Raw genomic sequence first — 18,585 nt, 5'->3', positions numbered from 1 at the left:
AATGTTATCCATGCTGGTTCATGAGCCTAATGGTTATAGAATAATAAGAGTTCCTGAACCTGATGTTGTGGGACCTAAAGCTACTGAAACTCCTGCCTAATGGTAGTAGCAAGAGGAGGGCATGGCCTGGATGGTGGGAGTCTTTAATGATAGATGCTGCTTTTTTGTGACAGCATTCTATGTAAATATACTCAATGGTGAGGAGGGCTTTGTCTGTGAAAGACTGGGCTGAATCCACCAATTTCTGTGGCCTTTTCCATTCCTGAGCATGGTAATTTCCATCCAAGTCATGGTGCAACCAGTTAAGGGTACTCTGCCATGTGCAGCTATTAACATTCTTGGTGAAATGTTGAATCTACACAAACTTCCAAGAAAGTAGAAGCTTCTTTGTGATACTTACGAGCTGGTCAAAGGACAGATCCTCCAGAGAGACATCTGACATCTTTAGCTCCATCACACTGATACCCCCAGGCCATTGCTGCTCACACTGCTGATGCACACCTGCACTACTAGAGTCAGCTCTAAAAACATCATTAAGTTCACTGATGACACAGCTGTGGTTAGAGATCAGCAACAATGATGAGTTGGCACACAGAAAGGAGGTGGAACGGCTTGTCGGCTGGTGTGAACACAACAGACTTCAGTCTCAAGGTGATGATCGAGAACTTCAGGAAGGTGGAATCTGGCCACTCCCTACTGCACATCAACACTTCCTCCATGGAGAGTCAGAAGCACCAAATTCATTGGAGTGCACATCACGGACAATCTCACATAGTCCCTCAACACCTCCTCTTTAGTCACGAAAAAATCTGCAGCGTCTCCACTTCCTGAGGGGATTGAGGCAAGTGAAGCTCTCCACCCCCATTCTACCAAAGCACCATTGAGTGTCCTGACCTGCTGTTATCATTGTTTGATGTGGAAATTCCAAGGCATCTGATCGCAAGACCCTGCAATGAATTGTGAGGACTGCTGAATCACTGGGGTCTCTCTCACCACCCCCATACAGGACACATACCAGAAGTGCAGAGTTTGCAGAGCCCTCAGCATTGTGAAGGACCACACCCATCCATCCCACAATTTCTTCGACCTCCTACTGTCAGGAAGGAAGCACTGCAGTACAAGAACAAGGACAGTTCTGCTGGTAACAGCTTCCCCCCCCCCAGGGTGAGAGATTGCGGAACACCCTGCTGCCACCCAGTACACATTATGACAGCACAGTCACATATTTACATGTTGTATATTTAACTATATGTCATATATGCACTTTATCTACTTTTACATGTACAGAATATTACCTGTTAATATTATTGGGTTAACATTAATATTGTTTTATATGCCGTATTTGATACATGCACAGTTGTTTTGCACCTTGGTCCCAGAGAAACGTTTTGTTTAGCTGTACATGTTGAATGACAATAAGCTTGAACTGATATCTTGATGCCAAGGTATTTAAAACCACTAACCCTCTTCACCCAAGTTTCTCTAATTTGGACTGGTGCTTGGACCTACAGCTTGGTCTTCCTTTGGTTTAGCTGACTTTGGGTGGAGGTTGTGGCAGTACTCAACCAGACTTTCAATCCTACTTTTATGTTATCAGCAAACAAATACAACATTGGAGCTGTACTTAATTGCACAATGCTAAGAATAAAGTGAATAAAGCTGGGTTCACACAGCCCTATGCTGTACCTGTGCAGAGAGAGAGTGTGGAGATATTTTTGCCAATCTGTTCTAACTAGGCTCTGCCAGTGAGGAAATCAATGATTCAGCTGCAAAGGGAACATTCCTCTGCACCTTCCAGGGGTCAATTCCATGTTAGTAATAATTGCATTAAAATAAATTATTTAATCAGTCCAAATCCTAAGCACCAACTGCCCAAGTAGTTTGTGAATGTTCCCTTTGGTCATTTTTTTGCCTATCATATTAATTTTGTGCTCTCTGGTTATCACCTTTTAACTATGGCAAACAGATTATTTTACTTAATCTAGATAATCTTTACAACAAAAAACACACACAGATCTTGCTAGTCTCCAAAGAGAACAACCCTAGTTTCCCCAGTCTATCCATTTAATTATGAAACTTAATCTATTGATACAAACCTATTCCTTTTAATTTTGCATGCTTTTTAGGGAATAATGTTCACTGGTTTAGCACAACTTACTGGAGTTTGTATTCTGTACTTCTATTTCTATGGGAGTATAGCAAGTAATAGGTCTGTCTAAATAGGCAGGAAGCAAGCTTCCAATGACAGGAGTCTTAATAATCAGTTGACACAGAATTAAAGATGGTCGGCAAAGAACCAGTGGCAACACGTGGGAAAATGTTTTATACACTAGGTAATGACCTGGAATTCATTGCCTCAAAGGGTAACAAAAGTAGATTCAACTACATTGTCAAAACACAATTCAATAAAAACTTTGAAATACTGACAGTCATGACAAGATTTCCACTCGAGTGTTTCAAAGCACTTGACAGTGGGGGAAAAAAATGAGATAATTGGGAAACAGGATCAACTATGTGGTTCCTTCAATGATCCAGCACAGGTAAAAATAGATAGATAGATAGATAGATAGATAGATACTTTATTCATCCCCATGGGGAAATTCAACATTTTTTTCCAATGTCCCATACACTTGTTGTAGCAAAAACTCATTACATACAATACTTAACTCAGTAATAATATGATATGCATCTAAATCACTAACTCAAAAAGCATTAATAATAGCTTTAAAAAAAAGTTCTTAAGTCCTGGCAGTTGAATTGTAAAGCCTAATGGCATTGGGGAGTATTGACCTCTTCATCCTGTCTGAGGAGCATTGCATCGACAGTAACCTGTCGCTGAAACTGCTTCTCTGTCTCTGGATGGTGCTATGTAGAGGATGTTCAGGGTTTTCCATAATTGACCGTAGCCTACTCAGCGCCCTTCGCTCAGATCAAATTGCCTTCTCCAGTGAAACATCATTTCATGACTGAACTCAGATTTGAGGTCAGTATAATATACAATTAGAACCTTTTGATTGCTAACAAACTTCCAATGCATCTGCTGTTCCACATATTCAATCCACCTGCTTTCATTTCAAAGCACTGTATTGCCATGAAGATTAGTGACCTGGAAATTCTTACAGTATGTTTTTTCCAGTATTAATACAATGTTAGTAATTTCCTTGCCCTATTTCAGAAACTACGTACTGAAATAAAGTTTATTTGTTGCAGCCAGTTCAAAACATTGCTCATTAATCCCTTACATCAGGGGTGTCAAACTCATTTTAGGTCACGGGCCGGATTGAGCAAAATGCAGCTTCATGCGGGCCAGATCAGTCGGACACGTGCGAACGCAGCTTTCGTTGCCTCTGTTTTTTCAGCCTACTCTCATGTGTCTCAGTCTCTGCTATAACTACAAAGTGTTTCACTTTACAAATTCCGTTTCTTATGAAGAAGACTGCCGAGCAAGACTGCCGAATAAACTCTAAAAACCCTGAAAACCTGGCACCTGAATAAACTCAGCATTAGCCATATCATACGCCATAGGCGCTTCGATTACTGGGGCCAGCTTTAATAGTAATTAGATATTATCTCGTGGGCCAAAGATAATTCCACCGCGGGCCGGATTTGGCCCGCTGGCCTTGAGTTTGACATATATGCCTTACATAATGCTATTTTGTTTCAGAAATGAACATTTTCTACATTCGCATTTTTCTTCAGGAAATAGTGGATTCCAGTTAATTGGGCCATCAGTTAATCGAGGCAACCACTTATTTGGAACAGCTCTTAAAGAATAAAAACTGATCATGAAAAATGGCTGGAATTCCTTTAGTTTATGTGGACAGGAGAATGTTGTTAAACTGTTTCTAACTACTGTCTTTCGTGTGCACTTGTGTGGCTATTAGCCACTACACCATCGTGCTTGTGTTTGTTCAAAGAAGTGATTTTTGTCACTGATAGTTGGTGAGAAATATCAGAATTGTTTTACTCACTGCGGTTTCAAACATTAAGGCTTGGAGATGCCAGAAACTGCCGGGAGTGAAAATCAAACTATTTCATACTTCAGCAATTAAGAAATTATGAAGAATCGAGCTATTGAGAATCATCTTTAATGTTACATTGAAAATGAAGATTTGGAGGATGCAATTGTTGAAAGCTTTGTATGAAACCAGTCCCTTATCTACACCAGGTGTCTGAGCTCATTTTGTTCATTTATAGTCAAAAGAACATGGCAGCGTACACTGCATGAACTCCATCAATAACTTAGGAACTAATACAGGTTGAGCAAGCCTTATCCAAAAGGTTTGGGGCTGCAAGTGTTTCGTATACGTATGTGTGTATACACACATCTTATACATACACCCTGAAGCATGTACATATACCCTAAATGCAGCACCAAACACTAGAACATCAGGACTGAGAAACATAAGGGAGAAGGTACACCATCATTGACATTGTGAGATGGAACATCAGAAGCAGTTGAAGGATCTGGAAGCGAATGCTCTTGGGATGAGGCATTGTGCTGGACAACTTTTTAAAATGCTTCTTCCAGTGTCGTCTGCCTCATTAACAAGGGATTTCGTCAAAGCAATCTTTCTTTGATTTTATAAACTGATATGATTTCTTGTTCTGTTATGAATGTACATCACCATAGCCCTTTAATTTCTCTGCAGCTTTGTGATCAGCACTTTATCATCACAAATCCTTGAAAATTTAATGCCATGCCTTTTCTTAAATTTCTGCAACTAGTCTGCTGCAGTCACAATTAACTTCAATCTTCAGTTTGTTATGATAGATTTGTGCTTGTTTCATGATCAGCTTACCATTAAGCAGCATACATTCACTCTGACACTGACAAATCCACTCTTTCAATACACAATAAGATCTTCATTTTTCACTTTATGCAGTGCTCTCATTAACTCCTCATTACTTTTAACATAGCATTTTAAGAATTTCTCGTTTCTTAAGGTTGTAGATGGTGGTCGCTCCAACAGCATACTCTTATCAGATGCTTCACACTTACACCACTGTCAAATTTTTCCAAAGTTTTTCCTCTTCCTTTTCACTATTACCCTTGGGGAGAACTGCAGGCCTTTTTGACATGCTCAACACCTTCATAGCACAGAGCAGAGAATAAGCACATAACACATGGCAATCACCGTGAGTAATGAATGAAGGCCTAGCTACATTGAAAACAGGGTCACACTCAGGGCATGCAATGTCAATTCTCAGAACTGTCTGTGGTGTGCAAGAGACTTGTGCATCACCTGGAAATCTTCCCAATGCCTTGTAGAATTTTCCATTTGTGACGTCATGTCAGTGCTCAAAAGAATTACAAATGCTTTTGAATTTTTGGGTAAGGGGTGCTTAATCTGAACAGTTTTATAGTATAATAGCAGTATTGGTAGTGTTCTAATTTGTTCTGTATTTCAGTTAAATACATAATGTTACTCCATTTGTCTTTTTTTAAAAACACCTTTTTAACTATTTCCATGAAACTCTGACTAACTGGGGCAGCCGCTTAATTGGGCCAAAATGTACTGGTCCCAATTAACTGGAAATCACTCTACTAACTTTTTTTTTATAATCCAGTCTAGCCAAATGCCCTTTCCACGTGAATGCAAAAGTTACATTTTATCATATATGAAAGTTCCTCACTTTTACCAGTTGAGTCATACTTTATTTTTGTAAATACACAGTAAGAAGTGAAATGTCATGAGGCTGCAAAGATCCCTGAAGGAAAGCTTCTGAAATAGATTGTCTCCTACTTTAAAGAATGCAGGCACACAAGTTTTGCTGCTACACGAATCTGAAGTATCAACCAAACACAAATATACATTCACACTTGCAACAGGTATTTGGCTTTATTATAGAGTTCCCAAAACTACCAGGCATTCATACTACTGCATTCAACAAGAAAGAGCAGATGATTATATGACTGAAGAAATGGCGTGGAGGAAATGTCTTAAGTCACTGGAAACCTGTTGTGGGGAAGCTGGAGTATGCACAAGCTGGATAGCTTGTAAATAGAGATGGGCCAGTACTCAACTACCTTAAGAAATGAAACTGGCAGGTACTGGAAGTGTCAACAAAGGAGAACTTTGGAACAGTGACAATAATTCTGCAGATTTCCAGTCTGTTATGAAAAGTGATAAGATTGGTCTACAAGTCAAGGTCTTGAAGTTTGGTGAGGGGTGGTAGCTGGGAAGGATGATTTCAATAGCGCAAGGGTGGACGGAGAACATAGAAATCTAAAGCACATTACAGGCACTTCAGCCCATAATGTTGTGCCAACCATGCAACCTACTCTAGAAACTGCCTAGAATTTCCCTACCACATAGCCCTCTATTTTTTCAAGCTCCATGTACCTATCTAAGAATCTCTTAAAAACACTATGATTCTGCCTCTACCACCATTGCTAACAGTGTATTCCACACACCCACTACTGTGTGGAAAAACTTCTCTGACATTCCCTTTGTACCTACTTCCAAGCACCGTAAAACTATGCCCCTTCGTGTTAGCCATTTCAGCCCTGGGAAAAAGACTCTGGCTATCCACACGATCAATGCCTCCCATCATCTTAAACACCTAACAGGTCACCTCTCATCTTCTGTTGCTCCAAGGAGAAAGGTCAAGTTCACTCAACCTATTCTCCTAAGGCATGCTCCAAACCTGAACCTGACAAAAAACAGACTAGAAGCAGATACTTACAGGTAAAATGAGAACTGACAAACTGGAGTTTTCAAGAAAATTTAGAGATTGTTGACCCCAGGCCAACAGGACCATGAAATAACCTTGGCAAAAAAAAGGAAAATCCCAAGATATTTATAAGTATACTCGGAGCAAGTGGATAACCAGGAAATGTGGGTACCAATAGAGACCAAATGGATAATCTATTTGTAGAGCCAGGTAATATGGGCAACGTCCTAAGTGAATATTTCTCATCAGTATTCACAAAGGAGAAAAGCACAGATGATAGTGATTTCAAAGAAGTGTATGTTAATGGTTGGTAGCAAGTCAGTATTAAGAAAGGGAGGTATCAAATGTCATGAATGCATGAGTGTAGACAAACCCCCAGGGTTGGTTGAGATCTATCCCAGGATACTAGCTACAGGAAGCAAGGGAAGGGATAGCTGGTACCCTGATGAAGATTTTTTTCATCTTCATTGAGGTACAAAACTGCAGAATAGATTATGTTGTTTATGTATCGGAGAAGGGCAGCAAGGATAGCTGAGTTATTACAGGCCAGTGAGTTGTGGTAAGAAAATTTTGGAAAATTTCTGGTCAGATCTGAAAGATGTTTTGAAGACATGCGTGCAAGGGGATCAAAGTGAAGAAAAAGGTAACAAGGAAGTACAGTTTTTAACAGCTGAATTAGCACAGCTGCTACTCAGAAGCTATTAAGTTTACCAGGATGGAGGCTGAAGCAGAAAGATAACACTGGTAAGGGCCCATATCTTCTAAACCTTTCCAATCCATGTACCTGTCCAAGTACCTTTTAATTGTTGTTAATGAACTGGCAGGAACCACTTTCTCTGGTATCTCAGTCCATATAATGACTGCTCAGTCTAGGTGAAAAAGTTGCCTGAGGTTCCTATTAAATCTTGTTCCTCTCACCTTAAATCTAGGTCCTCCAGCTATCAATTCCCCAAGCCTGTGAAAAAGTCTGTGCACATTAACCAAGTCTTCCAGCATTTCTCCCATCACTAATGATGATACATTCAACTAGAGCTACCACAATTTGCACTGTAGTTTCACAGGGTTTTTGGAAGTAACTAATCAGGCTTTGGAGATTTATCTACCTTTAAGTTTTAAGACATCCAACACCTTCTCTACTTTAATGCAGATTACCAGCCAAGACTTCCATTAACCATCAAGTTATGTCCTTATGTCCCTATCCACAGTAAAGTCCTTGCCCATCTCCTGTGATTCTAACAAAGATGTCCACTTTGGTCTTTGATGGGGCTCTATTGTCTCCATAGTCTCTCTTTTTATCTTTATACACAAAATCTAATTGATTTCTCAATTTTGTCTGTTAAAGCTTTATCATGCCCCCTTTAGCCTTTCTGATTTTGTTCAAGTTTGTCATCTGACTGTACTCTCCAGACCAAGTACATCCACAAAACATATCACACAGGAAAATAGTACCACAAATAAGTTAATAAAATTTAATTCAAAGTGCAGGTTGTGCATAGCACAGGTGACAGTAAACAGCTCAGTGTCCTAGTGACAAGACCTCAATGGTGGCAGGATATTTCATTAGTCTCACAACTGTTACCAGTCTGGCAGTCCAGTCCTGATGCTCCTGTACTTCCTTCTTGGAAGTTGTGGGTCAAAGAGATTGTGGGATGGGTGGCAGGGTTCCTTAATGCTTCAGGCTCCTTGTAAATGTCTCAAATAGGGATAGGGAAACCCCAATGATCCTCTTGGTGGTTTTTGCTATCCTCTGTAGGGTCTTGTGGTCTGATGCTTTAAGAATATTGTAACCCTATACTTGATTTATAGGAAATTCACTTGATTTCAGCTGCTTATACCTGACCCATGGCTCCTCCTTAACTGATCAAAGCCTCAATATCACTTGTTATCAAGTACCCAACTTCTGCCAGGCTTGCCTTGCACTAACAAACATCCATATTTTCAATTCTCAAACTCTTAACTTTTAAAAGCCTCCCAATGCCAGATGCCCCTTTGCCTCAGAACAACTTACTGCAATCAATTTTTGAAACTCCTAATTGTCAATATTTGCCTTGCCCAAATTTAGACCTTTAAGTTATGGACCAGATCTGTCACTTTCCATAACTAATTTAAAATTAATAAAACTATGGACACTGGTCTTAAAGTCCCTTCCCACTGACACCTCAGTGACCTGTCCTGCCCCATTTCCCAAAAGTAGGTAAAATTTTACCCTCTCCCACATGGGGCCGTCAAAGTCTTGTATGAGGAAACTTCCCAAACTCATTTAATAAATTTCACCCCAACTTAGCCCTTAACATGATGGCAGTCCCAGTCTATAATCAAGTAAGTTAAAATCCCCTACTCTGACAACCGTGTTATTCTTGTGAGTTCCTCTAATTCTCATCTCTATTTAGGGGCCTCTAGTACAACCCTAACAAGGTGGTCTCCCCCTTCTCAGCTCCACACAAAGCCACTTGATGATCTCTCAGTAATTTTATATTGGACTATCATGTTCTCAATCAGAAATGCAACTCCCTCTCCTCTCTTTTTTCCTCCTCTATTCCACTATAAAATGCAAGACTAGGAGCAGAATTAAGCTATTTGACCCATTGAGTCTGCTCCACCATTTCTTCATTGCTGATTTATTATCCTTCTCAACCCCATTCTCCTACTTTCTCCCCCCATTACCTTTAACACTCTTACTAATCAAGAACCTATCAACCTGTTCTTTAAATATACTCCACCTAAAGGACTCATATCCACATAAATTTAGCTGCCAGTCCAGTCTCTACTTTATCCATGTTTCTGTAAATGTTATAATATGGCAGACCAATAGAGCTATGCATGCCTTGAGTTCATCCATCTTAGTTGTCAAGCTTCTTGCATTGAAATAAATAATTTTATCAGAGTCTTTCCTCACTCCCTGCCATGTTACTGCTTGGCATGTCTACTGATCTAACTGTCATTAAATTCTTTCTCATTTCTGGCCTTCCATCAGCCTCACTTCTGCTTTGGATCCCACCCACCTACCAATCTAGTTTAAGCCATCCTTAGCAGCACTAGTAAATCTGCCTGCCAATATACTGTTCAAGTGCATCACATCCCTCTTGCACAGGTCATTTCTATCCCAGATGAGATCCCAACGGTCCACAAATTTAAATCCCTGACCCCTGCACCAACTTTTCAACTGTGCATTCATCTGCAATATCCTCATATTCCTACCCTTACAAACACTTAGCACTAGGAGATTATTACTATCCTTGAGATCTTGCTTTATAACTTCTTTCTTAACATGTTACATTCACTCCACAGGACCTCATCCCTTTTCAACCTATGTAATTTGTAACACAAATTACAACAGGCTGAGAACAAACAGGCTGTTCTCCTGTTTCGTGAAAAATGTTCTGCAATCACTCAGGCATCCTTGCAGGTGAGTAATACACCATTCTAGAGCTCCTCTTGCAGTCAGAGAATCTCCTGTCGGTCTCTCTATTAAGTCTCATATCACTATAGTCCTTTCTGCCTTCAGCCTTCTCTGTTAATCCTCAGAGTCAGTCCTGGCTGCTGCTTTCTCCTGACGTTTAAGGGCAATGGCCACAGGAGAATCTTGCACTCCGTCTACCCCTTCTGCCTTTCCTAGTGGAAAGACTACTACCTGCAGCCAGGTACAACCACCTCACTGAAACACTTACACATGATGTTCTCAACATCCTGGATAATCATTAACGTATCAAGCTCTAGCTCCATAGCACAGTTACTAGGAGCTACAGCTAGTCACTTACCACAAGAGTAGTCCTCACAGTCATAAGTTCTCCCTGCAGGACAAGCATACCCCTGTCCTAACTGCCATCTTAATGCACAAATTGATCCTGGTGAATCTGCTCAGCGATCTGTGCATACTTGGAACTCCTCATTACGTTTAAAACAGATAGATTTCAAATCAGTAAAAGCATCAAGAATTATGAATAAAGCTCAGCTCAGACAGTCCTATTGAGTGGCTTTACAAAGAGGCTGCTTCATCTGCATTCTGCCCTTCAAGGGTCATGTAGGTTACTATCCCTACCTATTTCGCCATCAATTAAGCATAGGCTCCCAGAAAGTTTTGGTAAGAAGTGAGCCAGGAGAATGTTAAACTGAATGTTGTACCTTTTTAAGGATTGCTTCTTGAAGTCAGACATGCAAGTTTTGTACCCCCTCTTTTACGAGATGACATTTCCTTTATTCTTGGTAGTTTCTGACTAGATTAATGTGAAGCTATTTTATGCATAATTGCTGTTCACACAAGGCTTATTAACTCCAAAGAGGATTCTGCCGAAACCATCCAATGGAAAGGTGGCTGGGATCCCAGTCTGGATCAATCTACTTGTGACTTGCACAATATTCTGTCCCATGAGCACAGGGAAGATGGACTTGATCATTTAAATAATGTTCAGTTTGATCCTTCAGAACCATTAAAAGCTGTTATTTTTCCCCCAAAAAAGAACCAACCCTAGTATCATAATTCTATTCACATGGCACAATATTAAAGTTTGGACATTATATTGATATTTACATCATCTGGCCAATCCAGACAGAATGAAAAGTGGCAAAGTGTACAAACTGTACAACTTCTGCCCCAAAAAAATCCTCACTAACAACAGGTGTCCTATTACTGTCATTGCATCAGTCAAGGCCGTAAAGATTGCACTGTGTGTGAAATACAATATGTGTATCAACTTTCCATTTTAATACTAGTTTGTTAAGAAATTCAAACTCATTTTATCATTTATTGAAACCTGTAGTGACATAAATTTAAATATTTGTATATTTGTAAAATTATGCAAAATAATAACGATACATAGTTCACAAAATCTGTACCTCATTACACCTAATAGTTGTATTAACTTCTATTTTGAACCATATGCATTCACTATTTGAAAAAAGGTGTAAATTCATTTCTGTAAAATAAAAACACTAAATCCATTATCTGCAAGTCTTTTCAATCATTTTAATAGCATGGAGTAATTTCATCAGATTTGATATTTTACAAAAAAATTTCAGGGTGTTCCATCCCGATTTTGTGTCACAGAGGAAGCAATGTGCTTTATTAGAGTAATATGGTAAATAGCTAGCACCATCAGGAATGAACAAAAACTATCTTTATAACAGTATAAAACATGGAGATTCAAAAAAGTTTCAATATTCACACAAAGCAAAAAAGTCTTCCTATTTGGCAATATATTTTTGTAACTTGCCTACTCCCTGAAAGTAGTTCCCCCCCCCCCCCCCATAACTGTTGAAGTGATCTGTGGAAAAGTCTGGGCATTGCACTACGGGTCAAATTACTGTTGTCATGATGCAGACTCTATATTGAGGATGATTAAGTGGAGATTGGACACCCACTTTTCATAGGCTATTTTAAATGGAACCTAAAGATTCTGATTCACTACTGATACTTTATGCCTGACTCCCAGGGACCACCAACATTTGTCTAATTAAGCAAGCATTAAAAAAAATCAGCACCTCATCTTCTAATCAGATACTTCTGAGCATCTCATGCTCAATGCTAAATTCAACAATTTTGGATGAAAATGGCAAACTTGACTTTTGGCACACTTCTTTTACTCTTTATTTGCCTAATATTGGGCTAATTTTCAATGTTTTATTACTCTTTATCATTTAATCTCTTCTTCCATCCTATTTTCATCCAATTTTTAAAGACTCCTAAATGTAATTATCTTTCCAGTTTTGACTAAAGTCACAAGCCTGGAATGTTAATGATCTTTCTTTATTCCACCCCAGTTGCTGCCTGGCAGGAATTTTCAGCACTTTCTGGTTTTGCTTCAATCAGGTTTGAACTGTGCAAATTACAGGAGACCAGCAATGACAGAAAGGAGAAAGCTGATCCGCCAAAAGGTGTCAGTCTGGTTGGAAAGCAATGAACTGAAATGGGGAAATGCGCCTGTAGTGTGTACTGCGGATACAGATAAAGTATAAAGATAAAAATTTCGGAGAATGTACAATAAGAACGCTAGTGATCAATTACTTTGGAATGGGTACACACGGATTTCACATACCCAAAGCTCCTTGCTCGATGGTGATGACTATCTCGTCCATCAAGACCATGCGAAACTCTACCTCCTCCTCGGCGCATTTTTGGCGGAGAGCGCGTTCGATCTCCTGCTGAGGGTAATCCTGCAGGATCCTGCGATCTGTCACGAACCAGACGCGGGCGGACATGACTCGCACAACAAAACGGTCAGCCCAAGAGCGAGCGAAGAGGGGGGAAGATTAACAGAGGACGGTGTTCGGGGAGTGGGAGGCGGTGATTGATGAGGAGCGGAGCCAGCCTGAGGCAACGGTCTGGGATGGAGCGACGGAGGGGCGGGCGCCACTTCTCCGCCCGCGGGCTCCGGTCCTCCTCAGTCGCCCAGGGCGAAAAAGACAGCCTGTGAAAGTGAGGGATGGGAGGGAGGAGGAAAGAGAGAGAGAGAGAGGAGGGGGGAAAAAACACGCAATCGTTAAACCGGGAGTAGGTGTCAGTCCCGACCCGCAGTAACTGACGAGGGGGAGGGGGAGGGAAAGGTGGAGGTTATGGGGATGGGGGTGGAGTAAAGGAAACGGTTTCTATTCACTCTCTCCCCTCAATTACATTAAAGAGAAAAATTTCGAACCGCCTCAAGTGAAGGGTCGTCCCCTCCCTCCTTCGATGCCCTTTAATGGGACGGATAACGGTTATTTCCTTTGTTCGACAATGTTTAGGCGACTTTCTCTCTCCGGTGGTGCGAGTGCCTCCTCGGTCGCTCGGTTACCGCGGACCGCGCCGGGCTCCTGCCTCCCTCCAGCCCCGGTTTTGTTGTGAGTTGGGCGACCCGTGGAGGGAGGCGGGGCGCGACAGCGCGGCGCGGCCGGGCCGGGCCGGGGAGGGGGCGGGAAAGTGGGTCAGCGGGCGAAGCAGCCGTCCAGTGCGCAGGCGCCCAGCATCCCTGTGGAATTTCCACACCCCCCCACCCCCCCGGCTGGAAAGCGCGATGTAGAATCGTCCCCCACGCGCCGGGCGCTCGCGCTCGTGTCCCCCCCCCCGCCCGGCCGCTCTCCCACGCGTGAACGGGTGCAGGCACCTGAGAATTCACGCACGCGCCCTCCCGGGGGGGGGGGGGGTGCGCATGTCAATCAAAGCCTCCCTTCATTTCCTTCTCTCTCCCCCCTCCACACCTCACCACTTTAAAGAGAAACTGACCCTCACGTTTCTGGGCACTTCGTGAGCGTGCGCCCCTCCTCCATTCACTGGCGACTATGTATGCGTACCCAGGGTACTGGAATGTCGACGTCTTACCCGTCACTTAGTGCGCTAGCGATCTCGACAAAAAAGAACAGCGCATTTTGATGCATCTACCTGCTTAAAAAATTAAACTGGGTCTGCAACTCACTGCTGGCTTCCGATCAGCGCTGACACGTCTGGGTGACAATTCGCGTGTTTGCAGCTTCCTCTGTGGGCGGGGACGTCTCGGGTGTGCGCTTCTCTGGAACGAGAAAAATAGTCCTTGCTCGATCGTAGGGATTTTGCGTGTGTTTGGTATGGAGACAGTGAATGTAGCGTCTAGTCCTGAGAACCGGGCAGAACTCGCTGTAACCAGATACACGAAAGGATGTGGTATTCGGTAGAATATGCCAGAATAACGACGTAGCCTCAGACAATTTACGATACGCATATTAAATACATACACTGTAGAAACGTTATTTTTGTTGCATGCGAATTCTCCCGATAGAAACCTTAAATCAAATTTTTAAATGTGACATTGTTCTGATGGTTGGTGTCATTGTGTTTCATACGATTTGGATCGTTAAAACATGGCAACGCGGGGTAATTATCGCCACTTACCTGTGCGAGATATGCAGAGGTATCGTTAAATTGAACTCAATTCCTCTTCAAAAAAAAATTGTTCTAGCTGGCCTTCCATCGAAACAAGTATTGCCTTTAGTTTTTTTTAATAAAGCAACGATATTAGCACCAGTAACAATAAAAGGTAGCTTTTTAAAAACTTAAAACCAGAAGCGTTCTGATGAAGGGATATCGACCTGCTGAGGATCCCCTGCGTTTTCTGTTTTCATCTCGGACCTTTAAGTGTTTCAGGAGAGGAGTCAAGTATAAATTCTAGACATTAAAACAAGGACAAGTGAACAAATCATTGCAAATACGGAATAGGAGATGTGTGCAAAGCCAGTCCAGAAGCAGATGACCCCAGGAACACTGAATTTTTTAAGAAGCATACAGGAGATCGATAGAGTGTAAAGAAAAACAGTTAACGTTTGGGGTTCTTTGTCAAGACTGATTAAAGGAGATGTTGCAAGGCTGGAGGGTGTTACAGAAAAGGAGGAGGAACTTAAAATAAGAGTTTTAAGTGCAAACAGGAATGTTGGAAATTAGGTGGCATCTGTACACAGTTCATGTTTCAGGTCCAGGATAACTTGGAGAAGTAAGAAAACAGGCATATTTTAAGTAATAGAGAATGTAAGTAATGGGGTAAAAAAACAAATTAGCTATCTGTGATAGGATGGAGACCAATGGTGATCCAAGTACATGGTTCCCGGGAAGTATTATCACAGATAGGGGGGGGGGGGGTGTGAAGAAGGCTTTCTGCACACTGCCCTTCATCAGTCAAGGCACTGAGCATAGAGTTTAGGATGTTATGTTGCAGCTATGCAGGACATCAGTAGGCCACATTTGGGATATTGTGTAGTCCCTATCCTATAGAAAAGATGCAGTTGGGAAGAGTACAGGGGAAGATTTAAGAGCTGCTGAGACCCACTGTGCAAGTTGAGGCCTTTTCCAATGGACCACAGGAGAATTTATACACTTTTTATAAAGGTGTATGAAATCATGAGGGATATAGATAGGGGCAGTGCAGGCAGTGTTTTTCCCAGGGTTGGGGATTCACAAGAGCAGAAGTTTAATGTGAGGGGGGAGATGTGAAATGGGAACCTGAGGGGGCAACTTTCTCACATAGTGGAATGAGCTGCCAGAGGAAGTGGCTGAGGCACGTATATGAACTTGGATAGGTACATGGATAGAAAAGGTTTAGGTATGAGCCAAACACGTGCAGATGGGACTAGCTCAGACGGCAGTCTTGTTCAACATGGACTCTGTAACTCTTGTTGCTGGCTGAGAAGGCTGGTGGCTTGTGACTGTATGGAATACTTCTGAAGTAGGTGCAAGTGAAATAAATGACGACAGAGGAGAGAGAAGTGTGGACCTATTCTGACACAAACTGGAAAGGCAGTTTATCTAAAATTGTTCAATTCATTGTTGACTCCTGCAGCTTGTAATGTGTCTAGTTGGAAGATGACATGTTATTCTTCAAGATTATATTCCTCTTTATTGGAAATGGCAGCACTACAATTTTTGTAGTAGTTGAAGTGATAGTGAGAGGGCATTTGGGAGATAAGATACTAATGCTATATGTTTTATATTTAATGTTTCAGTAATTTTAAGTAACATTGTAAATGCCTTGATTAAACATTCTTTGTTTACATAATTACTTGCAGATTGGACACAAAAGTACATGAATGGCATATGTCATTATGGCACCACATCATGTGTGCATATCTCGCAAAAAATAAAAATGATTGAGACACATTTATCCCTGAGCTCCCTGTGTTTTTCTTTCCATTAGTTTTGGAATTATAAAACATAACAGTGGTGACAAGTAAGTTTAAAAATTGACCTGAGATGGCTACCTACCTATTGAAGTGCAGCGAGACGATAGAGTTTTTTTATAAAAAAAGTGCAGAATGATGTTTGAGTTTGTAAAAAAACAGAACATGCTGTTTCTTTGCAAGGGGCTGAGGAACACAGTCGAGTTTTTAAAAGGCAGAAAATAGATGAAATTCATAGGTTCATCAACTGTGAATACTGGTGATAATAATCATAATTTTTTTAAAAACAAAGCAGAAATGGTTGGCTACATCAGAAAGATAGACATGTACAATTGCAAAAGAGATAACTGGAATATGTAAACTGAGCAAATTGAGTAGTATTTTGAAGCAAATGAAATATCCAGTGAAAAGTGAATGCCAGTTTTACTGAGTGTAATAGGTAGAAAAACATACAGTTTGCGTAGAAGCTTGACTGCTCCAGCCAAACCAGCCACAATGAGCTTTGCTGATATTGTGCAAGTAATGTAGGAACGTTGAGAACTGAAACCATTGCTGATTGCAAAACATTTTAGGTCTCATAATTGGAATCATCAACAGCATGCAGATTGGTGTTCTATTTGAAGCTGCAACTTCACTTTTTATCTTTGTCTCTTTTCTGTGCAGTCCATTTATTTTTGTCTGCCCATTGGAAGGGGAGTCCATTTCAGAGTATGTGGCTGAATTGAAGAAATCATATGAACATTGCCATTTCAGTAATGGGCTTAACGATGCACTGGTAGATCATTTAGTTTTTGGGATCTTCCAAGAAAGCATTCCAAAATGGCTCCTAACTGAAGCACAACTCACATTTAAAACAGCAGCCAGGGGCACAGTTGAGTTGCAGTCAGGAATGAATGTGTACAAAATTGCAACATCTAAACAGAAACCGGAACAAATTGTGCTACCATTGTGAAAGGAGCAAACCTACACAATGCAGGTTTAAAGGTGAAACTGGCAGAAAATGCAACAAAGTAGGACACATACAAAGAGCACGTCAGGCAGACTGAAATAAATGGACTGCACAGAAAAGATAAAAAGTCAAGTTGCAGTTTCAAATAGAGCACTAATCTGCATGCTGTTGGTGACTAATTTAATAATGAGGAGTGCGACACCTGACTGCATAGCAGTGAGATTTACAATGTGAAAACTAACAATAGATAAGCAACATGTGAACAGCAAATTAATTAAAATGGAATTGCATTCTGGCTCCGCTCTTTCAGTCATTCCCCAAAATGAGTTTTGAATGGGATATCAAAGATACAGAACGGAAGCCTGCAGATATCCAGCTAAGAATTTATACTGCAGAAAAGATAACTCCCGTGGGCATGACATTCCTAACAGTGAACTGCAACAACCAAGCCACATTAGACTTGTATGTTGTAAAAACAGGGAGGCCAGTATTGACTTAGACTAATACAACTTGACTGGCGATCCGTCCGCCATTTGCATGCCACACCCCTTGCAACAGAATCAATTGAAAGCGAATTTAGAAAGATATTGGATAATGCTGGTTGACATCATGGGGCATAACAATTCATATCCAGCTAAAGCTATACCAAAAGACTGCTGGGAACATAATAATTCAAATTATAATAGATTATATTATGGATCGGGGGATGCAGTAGCACAAAAATATGGTCTACACGAGCTGGAATATAGCCCCACAGTTCCATTATCTGATGTTCCTCCATGGCTCTTTACAATACCTACAGTGGATGTAAACCTGCAACAACTTTTTAAAAAGTCTAAATGTGGAATCAAACTGATAGAACAAGAATATATAGACCTGCATTTTAGAAACAAATTAGTAATTATTTACGGATGGATCAAAAGACCCTAGGTCTGGCCACACAGGTATTGCAGTCTACATTCCTCAGTGCAAAACTAGCATTAGGAAAAGAACATCAAACCATTCATCAGTGTATACAACAGAATTAATGGCAATACTGAGTGCGTTATCTTGGATAGAAGAAAATAATGTCAAAAAGGCTGTAATTTGTTCAGACAGTTTGTCTGCATTAATCTCTATCAAATCAAGAAAATCAGAAAGAAAACAGGTTATTTTATTGGAGATTCTATGCAAATTGTATATACTGACTGAAAATGGGGTGGAAGTAAGCTTCCTTTGGGTTTCTGCTCATTGTGGTGTGGAGGGTAATGAAAACGTGGACATTATAGCTAAACAATCACTCAAATCGTCTACAATGGAGGTCCAGATCCCTCTAAGCAAAGCGGAAGTCAAAAGCATTATAAAAA

The 18,585-nt window shown here is 40.9% G+C and overlaps 1 protein-coding gene across 5 annotated transcripts in view; it reads right to left on the bottom strand.

Annotated features, from left to right (window-relative positions):
- Positions 1–14,605, bottom strand: part of rimkla (ribosomal modification protein rimK-like family member A) — a 77,068-nt gene extending 62,463 nt beyond the window's left edge. The window contains exons 1-3 of one of the 5 annotated variants that reach the window (XM_073031804.1): positions 14,516–14,605; positions 14,030–14,156; positions 12,711–13,082 (exon numbers count right to left, since the gene is read on the bottom strand). In XM_073031804.1, coding sequence (XP_072887905.1) covers positions 12,711–12,873 — 163 coding nt within the window. In that variant the 5' untranslated portion in view covers positions 12,874–13,082; positions 14,030–14,156; positions 14,516–14,605. The other 4 variants (XM_073031803.1, XM_073031805.1, XM_073031806.1 and 1 more) reach the window with 4 other exon arrangements.
- Positions 14,606–18,585: the final 3,980 nt, after the last annotated feature.

This window comes from Hemitrygon akajei, chromosome 29 (assembly GCF_048418815.1).
Source record: "Hemitrygon akajei chromosome 29, sHemAka1.3, whole genome shotgun sequence".
Taxonomy (NCBI): Eukaryota; Metazoa; Chordata; class Chondrichthyes; order Myliobatiformes; family Dasyatidae; genus Hemitrygon; species Hemitrygon akajei.
The sequence above is the reverse complement of the archived record's forward strand: the minus strand, read 5'-3'. Positions and strand labels throughout refer to the sequence as shown.